Raw genomic sequence first — 22,756 nt, 5'->3', positions numbered from 1 at the left:
CTAAACCACTCACCACCACTGCTACTATAAACCACCACCACCAACTACAACCACTACAACCACACTGCTACTACAACCACCCACCACCACTGCTACTACAAACCACCACCACCACTGCTGCTAAACCACACCTCACCACTGCTACTACAACCACCACCACCACTGCTACTATCAACAACCACCACCACCACTGCTACTACAACCACCACCACCACAACCACCACCACTGCTACAACCACCACCACCACCACTGCTACAACCACCACCACCACCACCACCTCCACCACTGCTACAAACCACCACCACCACCACTGCTACTACAACCACCACCACCACTGCTACTACAAACCACCACCACCACTGCTACTACAATCACCACCACCACTGCTACTTACAACCACCACCACCACTGCTACTACAACCACCACCACCACTACTACTACAACCACCACCACCACTGCTACTCACAACTACCACCACCACCACTGCTACTACAACCAACCACCACCACTGCTACTACAACCCACCACCACTGCTACTACAAACCACACACTGTTACTACACTGCTACTACTACTGCTACAAATCCACCACCACTGCTACTACAACCACCACCACCACTGCTACTACAACCACCACCACCACTGCTACTACAACCAGCACCACCACTACTACTACAACCACCACCACTACTACTACAACCACCACCACCACTGCTACTACAACCAGCACCATCACCACCACTGCTACCAACCACCACACCACCACTGCTACTACAACCACCACCACCACTCGCTACAAACCACCACCACCACTGCTACACATCATCACCACCACTGCTACTACAACCACCACCACCACTACTACTACAACCACCACCACCACTACTACAACCACCACCACTACTGCTACTACAACCACCACCACTACTACTACAACCACCACCACCACTGCTACTACACTCACCACCACCACCACTACTACAACCACCACCACCACCACTACTGCTACAACCACCACCACTACTGCTACAACCACCACCACCACTGCTACTACAACCACCACCACCACTGCTACTACAACCACCACCACCACTGCTACTACAACCACCACCACTACTGCTACAACCACCACCACACACTGCTACAACCACCACCACCACCACTGCTACTACAACCACCACCACCACTGCTACATAACCACCACCACCACTGCTACACAAACCACCACCACCACTGCTATAAACCACCACCACCACCACACTACTACAACCACCACCACCACATGCACCACCACCACCACCACTACTACAAAACCACCACCACCACTGCTACCACAACCAGCACCACTATTTGCCAACCACCACCACCACTACTACTACCACCACCACCACCACTACAACCACCACCACCACCACTACAAACCACCACCACCACTACTACAACCACCACCACCACTGCTACCACCACCACCACACCACTGCACCACCACCACTACTACACCACCACCACCACTACTACAACCACCACCACCACTGCTACTACCACCACCACCACTGCTACAACCACCACCACCACCACTGCTACAACCACCACCACTACCACTGCTACCATCACCCACCACTACTGCTACAACCACCATCACCACTGCTACTACAACCACCACTCACCACTGCTACATCATCACCACCACCACTGCTACTACAACCACCACTCCACCACTGCTACTACAACCACCACCACCACCTACAACCACCACCACCACCCACTCACTGCAATGACCATCACCACCACTGCTACTACAACCACCACCACCACTGCTACAAACTACCACCACCACCACCTACAACCACCACCACCACCACTGCTACTACAACCACCACCACCACTGCTACAAGCAACCACCACCACCACTGCTACAACCACCACCACCACTGCTACAACCACCACCACCACTGCTACCACCACCACCACCACTGCTACAACCACCACCACCACTGCTGCTACCACCACCACTACCACTACAACCACCACCACCACCACTACAACCACCACCACCACTGCTACAACCACCACCACCACTGCTACAACCACCACCACCACTGCTACACAACCACCACCACCACTGCTACTACAACCACCACCACCACTGCTACTACAACCACCACCACCACTGCTACTACAACCACCACCACCACTGCTACGATCATCACCACTACTGCTACAACCACCACACCACTGCTACTACAACCACCACCACCACTACCACAACCACCACCACCACTGCACAGCACCACCACCACTGCTACTACAACCACCACCACCACCACTCACCACCACTACACAACCATCACCACCACTACTGCTACAACCACCACCACTACTGCTACAACCACCACCACTGCTACAACCACCACCACCTCTACGATCATCATCAAAACCACTATTCCAACCACCATAATTTTGCGTACATAATATATTTCATGAAAAACATCATATTCCATTCATCCTTTATTTACTACTGATTTGGATTGCATCACTTACCTGTTAGTTGAGGTACCCTCTGTAGTTAATTTTAAATGAGCTGTATCCTGTTCTGTTGCTCTTGTTATCAAACTTGATGAACATACTTGGCCCGGGAATCAAGTAGGCATAATCCTGGTTGTCACAGATATTCCATGTCTGTTTATAGTCTGTATCACTTGGCCCTTAAACATGAAAATACAGTGTTCTGAGACCACACCAATGCCATGTAAAACTAAACTTTGGAAGTTACAATCTGCTGTAAAAGGCTTAACACTTATACATCACTGAAGAATCACCATAAATGTCTTTATATTTATTTAACAACATCATCTCCTCAACATTTCAGGAAATTGTCTTTGAGTGGCATTTAGAGACTGGCATGATGAAGAGGAACAATTTTTTATCGATTGACAACTTCTTTATTGCAAAGTTGCAACATTTCGGTGTAGATATTAGCAAATTGCAAGTTGTCTATCCATATAAAAACTGTTTCTCTTCATTTCAGGAAATTGTCACATACCATACTTTTTCTTTAGGTAGCTACAAGTATGGGAGATTCTGTTTGACTGCACTTTTCATGCTTTTTCTGCACAACTAGAAATTATATCATTTAACCCAGTTCTAATGTACCTTTCTCATTAATGTAACCAGGTGATTTTGACTTTCAGGCTTAGAATTGTACTACACTGGGTATGTCATTAGAGTAAAATATTTTAGTACTTGGTATGAGGTTGTGTTTGTGTTAATGTTATGAACTTGAAATGTATATATTTGCACTGTTAATTAATGACATCACCCCTGATTTGGGAAAATGCAAACTCAATGCTGTACAACCCTCAAGCTACAGCAGTATTATGGACTTCGTAGTATATTTTGTTTATTTGTTGTTTGCTCAGCAATATTCCAGGTATATGAGGCAGTCGGGTCCTGACCAGACAATTCAGTGATCAACATCATGAGCGTCGATCTATGTCCTTGGGACAGTCAGTGTGTCCGACCTCCTGATCTCATTTGTTGCCTCTAAATACTTTGTAGTATATAGTGTTGGGAATCGGTTGTGATTTCATAATCGATCATCGGTTACAATCGGATTGGCTCAACCGATCAATCATCGGGTTAATAATCGGTTAAATGAAATGACAAGAATAACCTCTGAATAAAACATGTTACACAAGACCATGTGTTTGGTATTGTCTCAGACTCCTAAAGGTAAGTAAGTTCAGTTCAGAGACAGATGGTTGAATTTGAACAAAAGAAGAGAAAAAGAATTTGTTCTTTTTATGGTTTATTTTTTATTTACCATCAATGCCAGAGATGCCAACCTCAACAATTTTATCATACTAGTGACTACAAATTTTAGCCTAAACTACGCCAATACGTTTCACTAGAAATTCTACGAAATTGGAAGAACATTCATTGAAATTCGAAATATATAGACACAAACATATATAAGTACAAGACAAATATCAATTATGTTCTTGATTTCGACAAATAAATAATCTCTGATCATTTATGAAATCAACTTTCAGGATTTATTTCATATATTTTATGTTTGCAAGTAGATATATATCCAAAATTGACTCTGACATAGCAAAGTAAAAGGGTACTCAAGTTTTAACCTGATTTACGATAATTCATGTAACAAGGCCTACATGTCATTCGTTTTCAATAATGTTTTAATTTGTTTGTCTGCATTGTGTAGTTTCAAATTTCGTAAAACTGATAGTAATAGACTTAAGAGTATGGACGGATTCATATCATGCATTATAACATGATGATACTTTTCTATTAGACCATTCACTTGTTAGTATCAATGTAAATTATGAGTCGATACCTTTGTTTTGCGTGATTCCCTTCGACAAATAATGATTAAATCGCTTTGACATGTCAAGTTTTTCCTTCGTTGGGGGCCCCTGACATTTCTTCCAAAATCTGAAACACTTCCAAACGTTGGATCTGCCTTCCCCGCAAGGGTAGTTGAATATTTCATCGACTTCAACCCGGTCGTCAGTCGCCATTTTGTTTGGCCAAAGCTAACAACAATTATGATTTCACCAAAACTTCGCGCTTATTTATCTTAACACATTACTGGCAGATCATTATTTATTTAGACTTTTTGTTCCTTTTTTTTATTTTTATATTCTGCAGCTGGGTTATTATGTATTTAGATACGTCCGTCATGAACAAGGTTAAAGCAGCTAAGCAGCAGTTGTACGCTTCATGGAATGACGTAAACATGCAAGTCATCGCCATACCGGAGTGTGCATGCCAGTTTGTTGTGATCGACAGCTACAATAAATATGACATTGCTTAAACAAAATATATACACTGTGTATCCATTTTCAGTCAACTTCATTTCATTTCACAGCGTAAGTAGACGAATATGATTGTGAATTTTGTGAATAATGCGGACCGGGTTATAATCATTTGTAACTGCCAGTTGTCTTGTGGTCTGAGTTGGGTATTCATTACTGTTTTCGTGAAATCATTAGCTTACAATCGATTATGAAATTTTGCAATCATTGTCGCTATCGGAAAAGGGTAACCAATCAATTTTCGATTATAATCGATCATCGAACACCACTAGTAGTATATAGACTATTTTATATCCTATGGTTGAAGTCAACATGATTAAGTTGAGAAAGCACAAAAAGTAGAATTTCTACACACTGAAATTGGGTGACAGTGATCTACAATTAATGTCAACAAGCATTGTCACTAAGGTGACATAATCTCCTGCTGCAAATGATCAAATCAAACTTAACAAGAAGACAAAGTCATCAATATTCCCCAAGCAATGGCAAAAAATATTCTTCATGATTATGTCCACGAAGATTATGATTATGTCAACCTCGCTATGGAAGGAGAGTATTGAAAGGTTTTAAAGTTCTGCTCCAGAAAGGAGCACTATCACCAATTTCAGGCTAAGTCAAACTTGTTGCCAAGGAAATGCCAAAAATATTTTATTCAGAATTCCAAAACTACCAAAAGGCACCAGTACACCACCAGACCAATCTATGTGCCAAGTTAGGTGAAGACACATTGTACAGTTTTAGAGTTCTGCCTCGAAAAAAGAGCACAACTAATTTCAGTCTAAGTCAAACTTGTTGCCATGGAAACGCCAAAAATATTTTATTCAGAATTCCAAAACTACCAAAAGGCACAAGTACACTACCAGATCTATCTATGTGCCAAGTTTGGTGAAGAAATAGTGAACAGTTTTAGAGTTCAGCTCCAGAAAGGAGCACTACCACCAATTTCAGGCTAAGTCAAACTTGTTGCCATGGAAACGCAAAAAAATATTTTATTCAGAATTCCAAACTACCAAAAGGCACCAGTACACTACCAGATCTATCTATGTGCCAAGTTTGGGGAAGACATAGTGAACAGTTTTAGAGTTCTGCTCCGAAAAGAGCACTACCACCAATTTCAGTCTAAGTCAAACTTGTTGCCATGGAAATGCCAAAATATATTTTATTCAGAATTCCAAAACTACCAAAAGGCACCAGTACACCACCAGATCTATCTATGTGCCAAGTTTGGTGAAGAAATAGTGAACGGTTTTAGAGTTCTGCTCGAAAAGAGCACAACCACCAATTTCAGTCTAAGTCGAACTTGTTGCCATGGAAACGCCAAAATATTTTATTCAGAATTCCAAAACTACCAAAAGGCACCAGTACACCACCAGATCTATCTATGTGCCAAGTTTGGTGAAGAAACATTGAAGGGTTCTAGAGTTTTGCCCGAAAAGACAAATGTGCACGGATCGGACGGACGCGACGACACGGACGGATGCATGCACGCGACGCGACGGAGTCCATTTAATATAATTACCCAAAAAGCAGCTTAGGGGGATAACAAGAAGACAAAGTCATCAATATCCCCCGCAATGGCAAAATACTCTTCATGATTATGTCTATGAGTTATGATTATGTCAAATATTTAGGTGTGTATATAGAAAAGTGGAAGGAGAGTATTGAAAGGTTTTGAAAGTTCTGCTCCAGAAAGGAGCACTATCACCAATTTCAGTCTAAGTCAAACTTGTTGCCATGGAAATGCCAAAAATATTTTATTCAGAATTCCAAAACTACCAAAAGGCACCAGTACACCACCAGATCTATCTATGTGCCAAGTTTTGTGAAGAAATAGTGAACGGTTTTAGAGTTCTGCTCCGGAAAAGAGCACTACCACCAATTTCAGTCTAAGTCAAACTTGTTGCCATGGAAACGCCAAAAATATTTTATTCAGAATTCCAAAACTACCAAAAGGCACCAGTACACCACCAGATCCATGTATGTGCCAAGTTTGGTGAAGAAATATTGATCGGTTTTAGAGTTCTGCTCCGGAAAAGACATGTGCACGGACGGACGGTCGGACGGACGGACGGACGGACGGACTGACGGACACACGGACGGAGTCCATTTTAATACTCCCCGCAAAACGCGTTGCGGGGGATAAAAAGTAATGAAAGTGAACGTCGTAATTTAAGATGAAGTTAAATGTCAACAAAAACATGACCAGTCAACCTCTCTTGATATTTTGATCTGTAGTTGATCAAATGAACAAATATTTACAAGACTCACTTTGACCTTGCCATAAATGTCTTAGTGTATGAAATTTGCAAAAATAGTAATGAAGAAATATGTGAAGGTCACCAAAATCAAGTGGGCCTTGCACCTCTGCCAGGTGAAGCTTGGTGTCAAATATGAAGACAGTCCAGTGAATGGTTCTTGAGATATCTCTCTGACAATTTTTACATGCAGGTTAACATGCTGAAATCTTCAAAGTGTCGCCATGACCTGAAAATTAGGTGAAGGTCACCAAACCTAACTGGGACCTTTCATTTACTTGAATGAACCTAGGTACCAAATATGAAAAGAATCCAGTCAACGGATATTCCAATACGTACGTACGGATGCAGTTTGTGAGTTAGAATTTTGTAAAACGTTTTTACATGGAAATACTGATCCTTTGTGATGAAATCAATACAGTAAGGACATGCTTGAAGGTGATCATTTCATTAAAGGGATACAGATTGGAGAATTATATATATACCCGATCCTTACCATCATATACTGAAATTTTACTCCTAGGGCAGCGTACTTGAACATCTCTGAAGGTTACCAAGAAGCTGGACACGTGAACGGGAGCAGTGAAAGACCAGCGGCATGTCATGGAACTGAAAAGAAAGCCAAACTATTCCATGATCCTACTACAGGTGTAGTGAGTGCGTTTAAATTTACGCCGCTTTTAGCAATATTCCAGCAATATCCTGGCAGGGGATGCCGGAAATGGGCTTCACACATAGTACCCATGTGGGGAATTACAGCCAGGTCATCTGCGCGTACCCCACCGCCCGCTATAGGTGTAGAAGAACCCAGAACCAACATGTTTACTATAGTCTGTTTGCAGTGAAAACGTGCCGATGAATATTGCTTTAAACAAAAAAGTAAATCAAATTAAGTGAAATTAAGATTGCGAATCCTCATAAGTATACCTTGCCAAATGAAACTTTTAATCTTATATGTTTATTCAACTTAGTGTAAAAGTTTAATAAACAATCATAGATTCAAATCGCTATTATTGGTTTGTATTACAAGGGGGTAAGGGCAGTAGATGGAACAGTGAAACAAATGCACTTGCGGTACTTGATGAGCATTAACTTAGACCAACCCTACATGTTCTCGGTGTTTCATTTAGAATACATGCCCCCTTGTAATACAAACCAATAATAGCGATTTGAAACTACGATAGTTTATTACACAACTTTTATCCTAAGTTGAATAAAATTCTGAGATTTAAATGTTCAACTGGCAAGGAAAAATTATGAGGATTCGCAATCTTAATTTAACTTTATTCCATTTACTTTTTTGTATAGAGTGAAATTCATCGGTACGTTTTCACTGCAAACAGACTATAATAGGGATAAAATACCTGAAGGATCAAATCAGGGTTGTCGGGGCAACATGCTAAACATGCATCTGATCAGGAGATTTACCAGTGTTCCAGAAAATGATAAGCAAACACATTATATACAGGGTTTGTTCAATTTATCAGCCATCAGATTTAAGGCACTTTAGAGGCATTTTAAGGCCCCATCAACAACTTAATTGACTATGAAAACACATATAACACATAAGTATTTGAATACAAACAAGGATGGTCAAATGTGGGACCGACCATCAGGTCGCTTTTAGCTACATCACTGCACTGGGACAGTTTTGCTTCTCGATGGAGATTAATTAACATCTAATGTCATTGCAAGGTATTTATTTTATGGATTAATTTCCTGTAAAATCGTAACTTCACAAGTTTTACTAAATATAGGGCCTTTTCAGTGCAAATCACTGGCATCTAGGGACTCTCAAGGCTGAAATGAATTTAGGGACTTTTTAGGGTAAAATGTCCAAATTTGGGACTTTTAAAAACCTGTATGAACACCGTATATATCTCACTCTTTATGAGATTATATTTCAAACAATTTACTGCACCAACATTAAAATGACAACAGCACCTCCAAAACCACATCTGAGACGGGATAATATAAATCCCAGCAGAATCCTGAAGTGGTGCCAAGGGTTATGTTTCACCATGTGATAAATTACTTTAAAAGCTATAAACTCTCTACTCACTGGCTGAATTGGTTCTCGCGAACTACAATTTTCCCTGTTTGGAAATAATCTGTGTGAATCCTGCTTCCACACCTGTCTGAAAGTAAGAATAATGAAAGGGTGAGTGAGTGTGGTTGAACACTGTATAGAATAAATATTTATAATGTAGTAAAATGGCAGGACAGAAAGTCAAAAGCTTCACACTCCCTAAAAAGGGACACACGCCCAGTTTATTGAAACCTATGAGCAAGTTGGTTGGTTAGTTAGTTTGTTGTTTAACGCCACACTCCCTAATATTTCGGCTATATGGCGTCAGTCTGTAATTAACCCAAACGCATCAGTTCCATCGGAGTTCAAGATCTTTTTCAAACAAACCATACTTAAGTTAAAAAATACACATTGTTGACAGAAACATTTGTTTACAGTGCCCCATCTGATTATTCCAGATCCAGAACATTTGTTTCACATTTTCGGTGACTTCATCATCGTCAGAATTGGTGGTGGATGGAGACAGGTGTCTTCTGATGCACATTTGCCTGCATGAGTACAGTATCGTCCAGATCTAGTGCAAGAGTGTTATCTTGTCTGCAATGAGTACAGTATCGTCCAGATCTAGGGCAACAGTTATCTTGTCTGAGTGTCTGCAAGAGTGTGTGAGTGAGTGAGTGAGTGAGTGAGTCTGTAACTAATCCAGTGATCAACAGCATGAGCATCGATCTACACAACTGGGAAGCGATGACAAGTGCCAACCAAGTCAGCGAGCCTGACCACCTGATCCCGCTAGTCACCTCTTACAACAAGCATGGGTTACTGAAGATCAATTCTAATTGATCTCAGGTCTTCAATGCACATGAACAGGAGTATGACGAGACTCAATCACTTACAGGTCGCCTGACACACCTGGAAAGTTAATTTCCTTCTTTCAGTTTCCATGACAACTTGACTAAAACATTTGTAACTCCTGAGAGCCGTAGTACAAAGCAGCCTTAGCGCCACGCCAAGTCTATGCTAAGGCAATTGAGTTACTTATCATCTTAGTTTTGTACAGCTGGCACCCTATTTGACTGCCTCCATGGATGTATTATGATCATGATGTACTTTATCGCTGTGACATACCATCTTGAAAGCTTCGTCGCGGAACCCTGAAAGTCTGTTGTTGTTGTCCTGGCTCACAAACACAACATACAGTTGTTGTCTCAGGCTGTGGAACGCCGGTAGATCGGAACCGCACTCATTTCCCAAGCAAAGGGCCTTTCTCTGAGTCACCTAGATATGGAGGAAAAATGTTAACTAACACATAATGACAACGCTTGATAATATCTGAAACCTCATAAAACCCTAAACTAAGAACAAATATGCTTATCATAAAAAGTCAAGAAATGAATAAAATAAACAACAACAAAATACATAAAGACATTAAAAACAATGTCTAAATCAAGAATATTCAAAATATGTGACTTTGTTTCATTATTAGCATTCATTATTCATTACATTTATCAAAGGATATCATATGCAAATAAACAATTTAGAGTTTTACTGTCAGTGTGTTTTGAAGGTAGTTGGACCGTGGAAGGTCTGGGTTCAGTAACCCATGCTTGTCATAAGAGGCTGACTAACGGTATTGAGTGGTCAGGCTGGCTGACTTGGTTGACACATGTCATCGGTTCCCAATTGTGCAGATCAATGCTCATGTGTTGATCACTGGATGTCTGGTCCAGACTGACATTATTTACAGACCACCACCATATAGTTGGAACATTGTGGAGTGCAGTGTAAAACTAAACTCACACACTTTGAAGGTAGTTGAAAATATATAATAGTAGCTTTCAACAATAACATTGATCTACGCATTCATCGTTAAACCAGAACATATGCATATGTACAGGACAAGCTGAGATCAGAATTGAGGACGCCCAGTCTGATATTGTGGTAAGGCTAAGCTGTCCTTATCCGTATGTGCATCTCTGAAAACTAAAAAAACTTGACAGTTTCATTCCGTTACATTTCTCCAAAGTGCAAATTCATGATGTAGACATTACTTGCAAATGACGGGCATAGATATATGGAGTACAGCTATTTGAGATAGCTATAGCAATAATAGTTTAGCAATATTTTGGGATTACGGTGACGACAACGCTTGAAATAAATGTCTCCCACAAGATCAAAGGAAGTTGACCTGGAAGTTGGCCTGAGGTTCTAAACTATTATGGGTCTATGTCCTTGTCACAAGCTATAGAAAGGAGGGACTCGAAGGTATAGGCCAGCCAGATAAGTTTTTCTATTTTGAGCACTTGGTGACTTTAGCTGCCACAGCACCTTTGAGGAAAGTAACCAGAAATACCACGTTGTTGAGATTAGTTTTACCTTGGACATGGTTACCTGAGTTTGGGCACCTTGAACATTGTTGAGATTAGTTACCTTGGACGTGGTTGAGTTTGGGCACCTTGAACATTGTTGAGATTAGTTACCTTGGACATGGTTGGAGTTTTGAGTTTGGGCACCCTTGAACGTTGTTGAGATTAGTTACCTTGGACGGTTGAGTTTGGGCACCTTGAACGCTGTTGTTGACATTAGTTACCTTGGACGGGTTGAGTTTGAGCACCTTGAACATTGTTGACATTAGTTACCTTGGACATGGTTGAGTTTGGGCACCTTGAACGTTGATTGAGATTAGTTACCCTTGGACATGGTTGAGTTTGGGCACCTTGAACGTTGTTGACATTAGTTACCTTGGACGTGGTTGAGTTTGGAGCACCTTGAACATTGTTGACATTAGTTACCTTGGACATGGTTGAGTTTGGGCACCTTGAACATTGTTGAGATTAGTTACCTTGGACGTGGTTGAGTTTGGGCACCTTGAACATTGCTGAGATTAGTTACCTTGGACATGGTTGAGTTTGGGCACCTTGAACATTGTTGAGATTAGTTACCTTGGACGTGGTTGAGTTTGGGCACCTTGAACGTTGTTGAGATTAGTTACCTTGGACATGGTTGAGTTTGAGCACCTTGAACATTGTTGACATTAGTTACCCTGGACATGGCTGAGCTTTTGGGCACCTTGATGGTTGATTGCACCTTGACATTAGTTACCTTGGACGTGGGTTGAGTTTGGAGCACCTTGAACATTGTTGAGATTAGTTACCTTGGACATGGGTTGAGTTTGGGCACCCTTGAACATTGTTGAGAATAGTTACCTTGGACATGATTGAGCTTTGGGCACCTTGAACATTGTTGAGATTAGTTACCTTGGACGGGTTGAGTTTGGGCACCTTTGAACATTGTTGAGATTAGTTACCTTGGACATGGTTGAGTTTGGGCACCTTGAACATTGTTGACATTAGTTACCTTGGATCGGTTGAGTTTGAGCACCTTGAACATTGTTGAGATTAGTTACCTTGGACGTGGTTGAGTTTGGGCACCTTGAACATTGTTGAGATTAGTTAACCTTGGACATGGTTGAGTTTGGGCACCTTGAACATTGTTGACATTAGTTACCTTGGATGGTTGAGTTTGGGCACCTTGAACATTGTTGACATTAGTTACCTTGGACGGGTTGAGTTTGGGCACCTTGAACATTGTTGACATTAGTTACCTTGGACGGGTTGAGTTTGGAGCACCTTGAACATTGTTGACATTAGTTACCTTGGACGTGGTTGAGTTTGGGCACCTTGAACATTGTTGACATTAGTTACCTTGGACGTGGTTGAGTTTGGAGCACCTTGAACATTGTTGACATTAGTTACCTTTGGACATGGGTTGAGTTTGAGCACCTTGAACATTGTTGACATTAGTTACCTTGGACATGGTTGAGTTTGGGCACCTTGAACATTGTTGAGATTAGTTACCTTGGACGTGGTTGAGCTCTGGGCACCTTGGATATTGTTGAGATTAGTTACCTTAGGACTTAGTTGAGTTTGGGCACCTTGAACATTGTTGACATTAGTTACCTTGGATAGGGCAGGGGATATAACGGTGACTGGACATAGCGCTTTGTTGTTCCAGGAAGAAACAGCTCCTTACTGCATGATGTTTCTGGATAACAAAAAGAGAATACACACCATTAATTTAAACATTTAAACATTAAATATGTTATCCTCCAGAAACAGGGAAATAATCGGGTCCCACTTAAACACACATGTATCTGACAGGCATGGACAAAGAAAAATTCAGATTTGGTCATTTCTAGATGTAAATAATTTTTGTCATTTTCCAAACAGCATATTCAAGAATTATCTGGAAGACCATCTTTTCAACCTTGCATTATCATTGTTCATGTGGAATTTCATCCTAGAGAAGCATGGGTTTCCTGGTTGTTTAATGTGTGGAAGTTGCACTGCAGAGTCACATCCCTTGGCGCATACTGGAACCTGTGATCATGGGTTTGAATCCTGGCTTGCCCAAACCACATTTCTATGTTCACCGACCAGCATTGTTTGGTCTCTAACATCAAGCTCTATGTGCCATGGCATAACTGCAATATTGTTTAAAGTGGTGTTAAATCTCACTCATCGCAGTAAAATCCTACTGAGATTTGTCTAACATCGGTCATCTGGTAGACCATCTCAGAGACCCAACTTTACAACCATCAGCTATTTCTGCAGTGAGTCAAGTATAACCAGGCTATTGGGATTAAAAATTGATTTAAATTTCATAAATGTTTAGGGTAATATCTGAGCTGAGTTAAGGAGAGGAATGTATTTGGAAGGTGCACTGAGTAACCAAAATCTTATTGATTCAGTTCTCTTATAAATAACAGGTGAGGTGAGGTGAAATTGGGTTTTACGCCATACTTGAGAATATTTCGCTTCATATGACCTACATGCATGCAGTGTATGTGTACGCGGCTGCTTGTACTAGCCCAGACTTAAGCTGGTTTTATACTGCTAGCCCACTAAGATACCATGCCGCAGTGAAGCATGAATACCCCACTCAGACACATTATACTGACTCGAGCCCACCGGGTCCTTGTTGTACCCATTAATGCCGAAAGGCCAGGCAGGGACCAACAAGTACCTATATTTTTAACGCCTTATGGTATGACACGGTCGGGATCGAACTCCATGACCTTCTTCCAGGCGGATGCTTTAAACCCCTACACTAATGAGGTATGTCCTTATAAATAACCACATGCATGAGTGGAAATAAGGAACAGGAACGATGGGACCTTGTAGTCTTTACTAACCTTCGAGGAAACAGGTGGTGGTCATTTTGAAACTGGTAATCAGTAAAAGATGTGCAGCTGGGTTAGGAATGATCCTGTTAGTATCTTCTGGCACCTGCCAGTCCTCAAGTACAATATGGTTTATATGTGCATATATATGGTTGACCAATTGTTAACTGAGATATTCACTAAGCTTCACTTGCCATCACATATATAATCATGCCACATGCTTTGACCATTTTGACAATACAAGTTGTGGGAAATCACTACCATCATGCATCAGGTACACAACTTTTAATCTGTGATTTTGAGTCATGTTCTAACAGATGTATCAATCATCTTGGCAGACAATATCAATGCACTGGCTCACAATTGTCCATTAAGATGCATACATTTTTCTTGTATGTCCAGCTTTTACTAAGACAAATTGGATATTTGGACTTTACAATCAAATAACCTAATGATGACCTGAAAGGCTGATCTTTCATACTGAAGAATATTAAAGCTGACAGTCTTGTCCGAAAGCAAAATTTGAAAACTATTTAGCGACTGGTCACAGAGCTACAGATAATGTGTTGGGTCATTGAGTTATGTACTCGCTTGTGGTCATCTCAATCGGTATCCTAATTTTCCTTTGAGTAACCAAATAAATTGTACCCACCCTCACTCAAACCTCAATTTGGGTATTTTGTCATTTTCCTTACATTAATTATTAAAAATATAATAAAGTTTAAACGTTAGTGTTTGTTATTTATATTTGATCTGTAATAAGAGAAACAATAAGGAAAACTGCAGGTTGTCAAGTTCATGTCCTAAAAATAGAACCTCTCAATATACCTCAGTTATGTTATCTATCCATAGGTATGCAAGCGAAGATTTGACATTTTCGTGTGTACGCATGTAAGATCACATTTATTGAGTTTTTATCAAAATTCAAGCATGCTTGTAGTGCAATACGCTTTAATAGGAATTGAGAGCTCTCATAAACATTTTATGCAATTACGCAGATACATGCTTACCCTGTACCTCTTGTCACATGAGATCACACATGTTCGGCCGTGCTCATCATCCAAAACAGATCAGTCAGTGGCTCTGCACAGTCTCGGCCTCACCATCATCAAACATATCAGTCCCTATTTGTCTCCCACCATCATCAAACATATCAGTCAGTATTTTAGTCTCATCTCACCATCATCAAACATATCAGTCCCTATTTCACAGTCTTGTCTCACCATCATCAAACAGATCAGTCCATATTTCACACAGTCTCGTCTCACCATCATCAAACATATCAGTCCCTATTTCACAGTCTTGTCTCACCATCATCAAACATATCAGTCCCTATTTCATACAGTCTTGTCTCACCCATCATCAAACATATCAGTCCCTTATTTCTACAGTCTTGTCTCACCATCATCAAAACATATCAGTCCCTATTTTACAGTCTTGTCTCTCACCATCATCAAAACATATCAGTCCCTTTTATTTCACAGTCTTGTCTCACCATCATCAAACAATATCAGTCCCTATTTTACAGTCTCTGTCTCACCATCATCAAACATATCAGTCCCTATTTCCAGTCTCGTCTCACCATCATCAAACATATCAGTCCCTATTTTACAGTCTTGTCTCTACCATCATCAAACATATCAGTCCCTATTTCACAGTCTCCTGTCTCACCATCATCAAACATATCAGTCCCTATTTCACAGTCTCTGTCTCACCATCATCAAACATATCAGTCCCTTATTTCACAGTCTTGTCTCACCACCATCATCAAACATATCAGTCCCTATTTTCATACAGTCTTGTCTCACCATCATCAAACATATCAGTCCCTATTTCACAGTCTTGTTCCTCACCATCATCAAACATATCAGTCCCTATTTCTACAGTCTCTGTCTCACCATCATCAAAACATATCAGTCCCTATTTCTACAGTCTTGTCTCTCACCATCATCAAAGATATCAGTCCTCTATTTCACAGTCTGCCTCTCACCATCATCAAACATATCAGTCCCTATTTCACAGTCTTGTCTCACCATCATCAAACATATCAGTCCCTATTTCACAGTCTTGTCTCACCATCATCAAACATATCAGTCCCTATTTCACAGTCTTGTCTCACCATCATCAAACATATCAGTCCCTATTTCACAGTCTCGTGTCTCACCCATCATCAAACATATCAGTCCCTATTTCACAGTCTTGTCTCACCATCATCAAAACATATCAGTCCCTATTTCACAGTCTTGTCTCACCATCATCAAACATATCAGTCCCTATTTCACAGTCTTGTCTCACCATCATCAAACATATCAGTCCCTATTTCACAGTCTTGTCTCACCATCATCAAACATATCAGTCCCATTATTTCACAGTCTTGTCTCACCATCATCAAAGATATATCAGTCGCTATTTTCACAGTCTTGTCTCACCATCATCAAAACATATCAGTCACTATTTTACAGTCTTGTCTCACCATCATCAAACATATCAGTCCTATTTCACAGTCTTGTCTCACCATCATCAAAACATATCAGTCATTTTTCATACAGTCTTGTCTCACCATCATCAAAGATATCAGTCGCTATTTCACAGTCTTGTCTCACCATCATCAAACATATCAGTCCCTATTTCACAGTCTTGTCTCACCATCATCAAACATATCAGTCCCTATTTCACAGTCTTGTCTCACCATCATCATATCAGTCATATTTTACAGTCTTGTCTCACCATCATCAAACATATCAGTCCCTATTTCACAGTCTTGTCTCACCATCATCAAACATATCAGTCACTATTTCACAGTCTTGTCTCACCATCATCAAACATATCAGTCAGTATTTTACAGTCTTGTCTCACCATCATCAAACATATCAGTCAGTATTTTACAGTCTTGTCTCACCATCATCAAACATATCAGTCCCTATTTCACAGTCTTGTCTCACCATCATCAAACATATCAGTCCCTATTTCACAGTCTTGTCTCACCATCATCAAACATATCAGTCCCTATTTTCACAGTCTTGTCTCACCATCATCAAACATATCAGTCAGTATTTTACAGTCTTGTCTCACCATCATCAAACATATCAGTCACTATTTCACAGTCTTGTCTCACCATCATCAAACATATCAGTCAGTATTTTACAGTCTTGTCTCACCATCATCAAACATATCAGTCAGTATTTTACAGTCTTGTCTCACCATCATCAAACATATCAGTCCCTATTTCACAGTCTTGTCTCACCATCATCAAACATATCAGTCCCTATTTCACAGTCTTGTCTCACCATCATCAAACATATCAGTCACTATTTTACAGTCTTGTCTCACCATCATCAAACATATCAGTCACTATTTTACAGTCTTGTCTCACCATCATCAAACATATCAGTCACTATTTTACAGTCTCTTGTCTCACCATCATCAAACATATCAGTCCCTATTTTACAGTCTCTGTCTCACCATCATCAAACATATCAGTCCCTATTTCACAGTCTTGTCTCACCATCATCAAACATATCAGTCCCTATTTCACAGTCTTGTCTCACCATCATCAAACATATCAGTCCCTATTTCACAGTCTTGTCTCACCATCATCAAAACATATCAGTCCCTATTTCACAGTCTTGTCTCACCATCATCAAACATATCAGTCCCTATTTTTTACAGTCTTGTCTCACAATCATCAAACATATCAGTCCCTATTTCACAGTCTTGTCTCACCATCATCAAACATATCAGTCCCTATTATTTCACAGTCTCTGTCTCACCATCATCAAACATATCAGTCCCTATTTCACAGTCTTGTCTCACATCATCATCAAACATATCAGTCCCTATTTCACAGTCTCGTCTCACCATCATCAAACATATCAGTCACTATTTTACAGTCTCGTCTCACCATCATCAAACATATCAGTCCCTATTTCACAGTCTTGTCTCACCATCATCAAACATATCAGTCCCTATTTCACAGTCTTGTCTCACCATCATCAAACATATCAGTCCCTATTTCACAGTCTTGTCTCACCATCATCAAACATATCAGTCCCTATTTCACAGTCTTGTCTCACCATCATCAAACATATCAGTCCCTATTTCACAGTCTTGTCTCACCATCATCAAACATATCAGTCCCTATTTCACAGTCTTGTCTCACCATCATCAAACATATCAGTCCCTATTTCACAGTCTTGTCTCACCATCATCAAACATATCAGTCCCTATTTCACAGTCTTGTCTCACCATCATCAAACATATCAGTCACTATTTTACAGTCTTGTCTCACCATCATCAAACATATCAGTCAGTATTTCACAGTCTTGTCTCACCATCATCAAACATATCAGTCCCTATTTCACAGTCTTGTCTCACCATCATCAAACATATCAGTCCCTATTTCACAGTCTTGTCTCACCATCATCAAACATATCAGTCCCTATTTCACAGTCTTGTCTCACCATCATCAAACATATCAGTCACTATTTCACAGTCTCGTCTCACCATCATCAAACATATCAGTCCCTATTTCACAGTCTTGTCTCACCATCATCAAACATATCAGTCCCTATTTCACAGTCTTGTCTCACCATCATCAAACATATCAGTCAGTATTTTACAGTCTTGTCTCACCATCATCAAACATATCAGTCCCTATTTCACAGTCTCGTCTCACCATCATCAAACATATCAGTCAGTATTTTACAGTCTTGTCTCACCATCATCAAACATATCAGTCCCTATTTCACAGTCTTGTCTCCCCACATGATTCCCCACATGGGTTCAATGTGTGAAGCCCATTTCGCTCAACTAAGAGCAAAAGCACCAAACCTTATGAACTCTCACTTCACTCACTCACTTGCTTTTGACATACCCTCAATCATCTGGTACATCATCGTAAAGCCTTTTTGCCCCGTGCAACTCTAGATCCCGTCTTGAACACCACCAGGAGGGACTGGATGAAGAACTCATATTTTTCTTCTTCACGCCGCTGCTGGCACAGCACTCGCTAGTTTTGGTATTTCTGGTTGATGTGACTGGTGACAAAGGGTCAACATACATTTATCATTCAAAACTGTGTTCCACTGGAGATATTGCTTGTGTGAGATCAAACGATATGTCAAGCTGAAAATTGGTCACAGACATTTTCTCAAAACTGGCAACAGGTCATTAGACCAAATTCATTTATCTAAAAAGAATGCATTGGCCCAACAATTTGCAGAAAATGAAACTTTTGACCAATATCAATGTCTTAATGGACTAATATTTAGGTATTTGTATACCAAACTGTGTTAAGTTAAACTGCGAAGTAAGGTTTTGTTATCGGCAACAGTAATGAACATCAGCTGACCTATTTCCTTAGCTGTAACAAATATACTTTGGGGCTTATTGGACTGTTTAAGCATGATGTATGTTGGGCAGTTTATACTGATAACACAATAACATTTGCTAATTAAAAGAAGCATGGCGGTGACAGCATTTGCACCCCGTTATTGAGAATGAGTCCTGTGACAAAGAATGACTTATCAGATTTCAAACTGATACTTCAAGCAACATACATTTCACCTGAAAGGCAGAAAAACAATCCATATTTTTTGTGTCTATACTTACAAGCAAAGACTGTGACAGATTCTATTTCACAGTCATCAGAATCTTCTATGTCAACCATAAATCGCAGTTTTATGGTTTTGTTCTGGCTATACATTTGTGTTGCGTCAAGCTGCCAACGGCATTCTTGATTCCTGAAACAAAAATGAAATGCTGTCAACATCCACAGGTTTTTGTTTCTTTCTTGTTTAACAATGCGCTGTGCAATTGCCAGCCATATAACAGCTGTCTGGAATTAATCAAGTTTGGACAAGACAATCCAGTGATTGACACCATGAGCATCGATTTACACAACTGTGATATGCATCAACCGAGTCTGTGAGCTTGACCAAGTGATCCAGTTAATGAGCTCTTACGACCTGCATTGGTTGTTGAAGACCAATTCTAACCCAAATCTTCATGGGTACATATGAATGATCAACCTTGTTTGATAATACGGATGTCTCAAATCAAAGTTTGATCAACCTTGTTTGATAATACGGATGTCTCAAATCAAAGTTTGATCAACCTTGTTAGATAATACGGATGTCTCAAATCAAAGTTTGATCAACCTTGTTTGATAATATGGATGTCTCAAATCAAAGTTTGATCAACCTTGTTAGATAATACGGATGTCTCAAATCAAAGTTTGATCAACCTTGTTAGATAATATGGATGTCTCAAGTCAAAGTTTGATCAACCTTGTTAGATAATACGGATGTCTCATATCAAAGAAGTTTGATCAACCTTGTTTGATAATATGGATGTCTCATATCAAAGTTTGATCAACCTTGTTAGATAATACGGATGTCTCAAATCAAAGTTTGATCAACCTTGTTAGATAATACGGATGTCTCAAATCAAAGTTTGATCAACCTTGTTAGATAATACGGATGTCTCAAATCAAAGTTTGATCAACCTTGTTTGATAATACGGATGTCTCAAATCAAAGTTTGATCAACCTTGTTAGATAATACGGATGTCTCAAATCAAAGTTTGATCAACCTTGTTTGATAATATGGATGTCTCAAATCAAAGTTTGATCAACCTTGTTAGATAATATGGATGTCTCATATCAAAGTTTGATCAACCTTGTTAGATAATACGGATGTCTCAAATCAAAGTTTGATCAACCTTGTTAGATAATATGGATGTCTCAAGTCAAAGTTTGATCAACCTTGTTAGATAATATGGATGTCTCATATCAAAGTTTGATGAACCTTGTTAGATAATTTGGGTGTCTCAAATCAAAGTTTGATGAACCTTGTTAGATAATTTGGGTGTCTCAAATCAAACTTTGATGAACCTTGTTAGATAATATGGGTGCCTCAAATCAAAGTTTCTGGGATACCATTTATCAATCATTATTTTCATTAGAGTTAGGATTGTCTGTTCGTCATAGTGACAGGAAGGAAAGATGTACTATACAAATGTCTTACTGTTGATACTCTGAAGGGGTACCCTTCTGATGTGATTGTGTGTCTGAGTGGAGTCTGACACGGTGACCTTAGTAGTGCAGCCACTATCTGTGAAGGGTAAAAGAAATGCAATATCATGATACTGACAGGACAACGATTTCACAAAGGGAATGTTTTCCTGAACATATTGTTTTGTTGAGTATGGTTACTCTGTGTGAAGCACCAATTAAATGTTACACATCAATTACTGGGATTGAACCTCGGACCTTCTGATCTGAAGCCCTGACTGCCACCTTGTCCACTTGACCAATAGAGATTAATATTATGAGCAGGATGACAAAGGTAAGATGTCATCTGTGGGATGACACCACAGGGGTGGAAATAACCCATTGCCCGACGTCCGAGTCCAGTGTTGTTTTTCTGTGAGGGCAATCTAATTTGTATATCACATTGTACCGGTGTCCAGTTGACTTTCCAATGTTAATTATGTTGTTTATTTAAAAGATCAACAAGAAAATCAGCTGGTATAGTGGAAAATTACCAGGGCAAGTGATTTTACATGTGCCACTGTACCAGAGTACACTAGCAATGTTAAAAGTTATTTCCTACCCTGCACTGCACCCTACTACACTGCAGAACTATAACACATATCAACATTGTTAAACACCTTTCAAGATGTACATTCTTGACTCCTTAGAGTTTCTGGGGCTTCACTTAAAGAGAAACAAAACTCTAGCTTTGAAAATATCGAGAATATGGATCGGTTGTTTTAGGTCAGAGAATACAAATTTGCTTATAATTGACTTTACTTGTACCTAACTTCATTCTTGCTGTTCTGTGTGAAGTGACACCTATTGTTTCAGCTGTTGTAAATAGGTGTCATGTCTCACTGGTCACAGGCAGTGTCGCGAAATAGTCACTGGCCCGCTCACCCGTGGATAAGTAAAAATTCAGTCAGGCCAGTAAAATTTCCACAGTCAATGGCCCAACTGGCTGAGTGAATTTTCATGTGGTCACTTTGCAAATACATCAATCTCTCCAACTGGTTGAAGTTATAACACACTTATAGCTCAATGATGACACCTGTGTCTACCTTCACATTGCAAGCTAGTGAACTATTTTGTGGGCTGGTAACTTTCAGGGCATAGCTAGCCCAAGTGGCTAGCAAAATTTGGAAACTATTTAGCACACTGGTCACATGAGATAGCGTTATCTATTTTCATGACATCCAATGTTCTTTAAAATACTCAGTTTGGAGTTAGACAACAATGAATCATCAATCAACAGATTATCAACCAAATCCCTTGAATACAGCATGTTGATTTTTGCCTAGATGGGTGCATTAGGTGTCAGTTTCAGTTAACCTACATACATAAACACTTTTGACAAATCCACAGTGCAAGATAACAGTGGATTAATCAATATATTATCAGTTAATTCTTTTGAT

The 22,756-nt window shown here is 39.9% G+C and overlaps 1 protein-coding gene and 1 long non-coding RNA gene across 4 annotated transcripts in view; both read right to left on the bottom strand.

Annotated features, from left to right (window-relative positions):
• Positions 1–22,756, bottom strand: part of LOC124257575 (deleted in malignant brain tumors 1 protein-like) — a 51,775-nt gene that overhangs the window by 10,834 nt on the left and 18,185 nt on the right. For 2 of the 3 annotated variants that reach the window (XM_046691675.1, XM_046691676.1), the window contains exons 5-8: positions 13,083–13,167; positions 10,989–11,106; positions 10,252–10,402; positions 9,157–9,232 (exon numbers count right to left, since the gene is read on the bottom strand). In XM_046691675.1, coding sequence (XP_046547631.1) covers positions 11,082–11,106; positions 13,083–13,167 — 110 coding nt within the window. In that variant the 3' untranslated portion in view covers positions 9,157–9,232; positions 10,252–10,402; positions 10,989–11,081. Of the gene's footprint in view, positions 1–2,548; positions 2,707–7,590; positions 7,704–9,156; positions 9,233–10,251; positions 10,403–10,988; positions 11,107–13,082; positions 13,168–22,756 lie in introns of those variants that run through there. The other variant, XM_046691674.1, reaches the window with a different exon arrangement.
• Positions 19,319–21,349, bottom strand: LOC124257576. The gene is made up of 3 exons (XR_006893309.1): positions 21,331–21,349; positions 19,916–20,046; positions 19,319–19,341 (listed from the first exon to the last, which is right to left on the bottom strand). It is a non-coding gene; the product is annotated as an uncharacterized LOC124257576 (long non-coding RNA).

This window comes from Haliotis rubra, unplaced genomic scaffold, assembly GCF_003918875.1.
Source record: "Haliotis rubra isolate DU_JTF1 unplaced genomic scaffold, ASM391887v1 Scf667, whole genome shotgun sequence".
In the NCBI taxonomy this organism is placed as follows: Eukaryota; Metazoa; Mollusca; class Gastropoda; order Lepetellida; family Haliotidae; genus Haliotis; species Haliotis rubra.
This window is presented reverse-complemented; position numbering and strand designations above follow the sequence as displayed.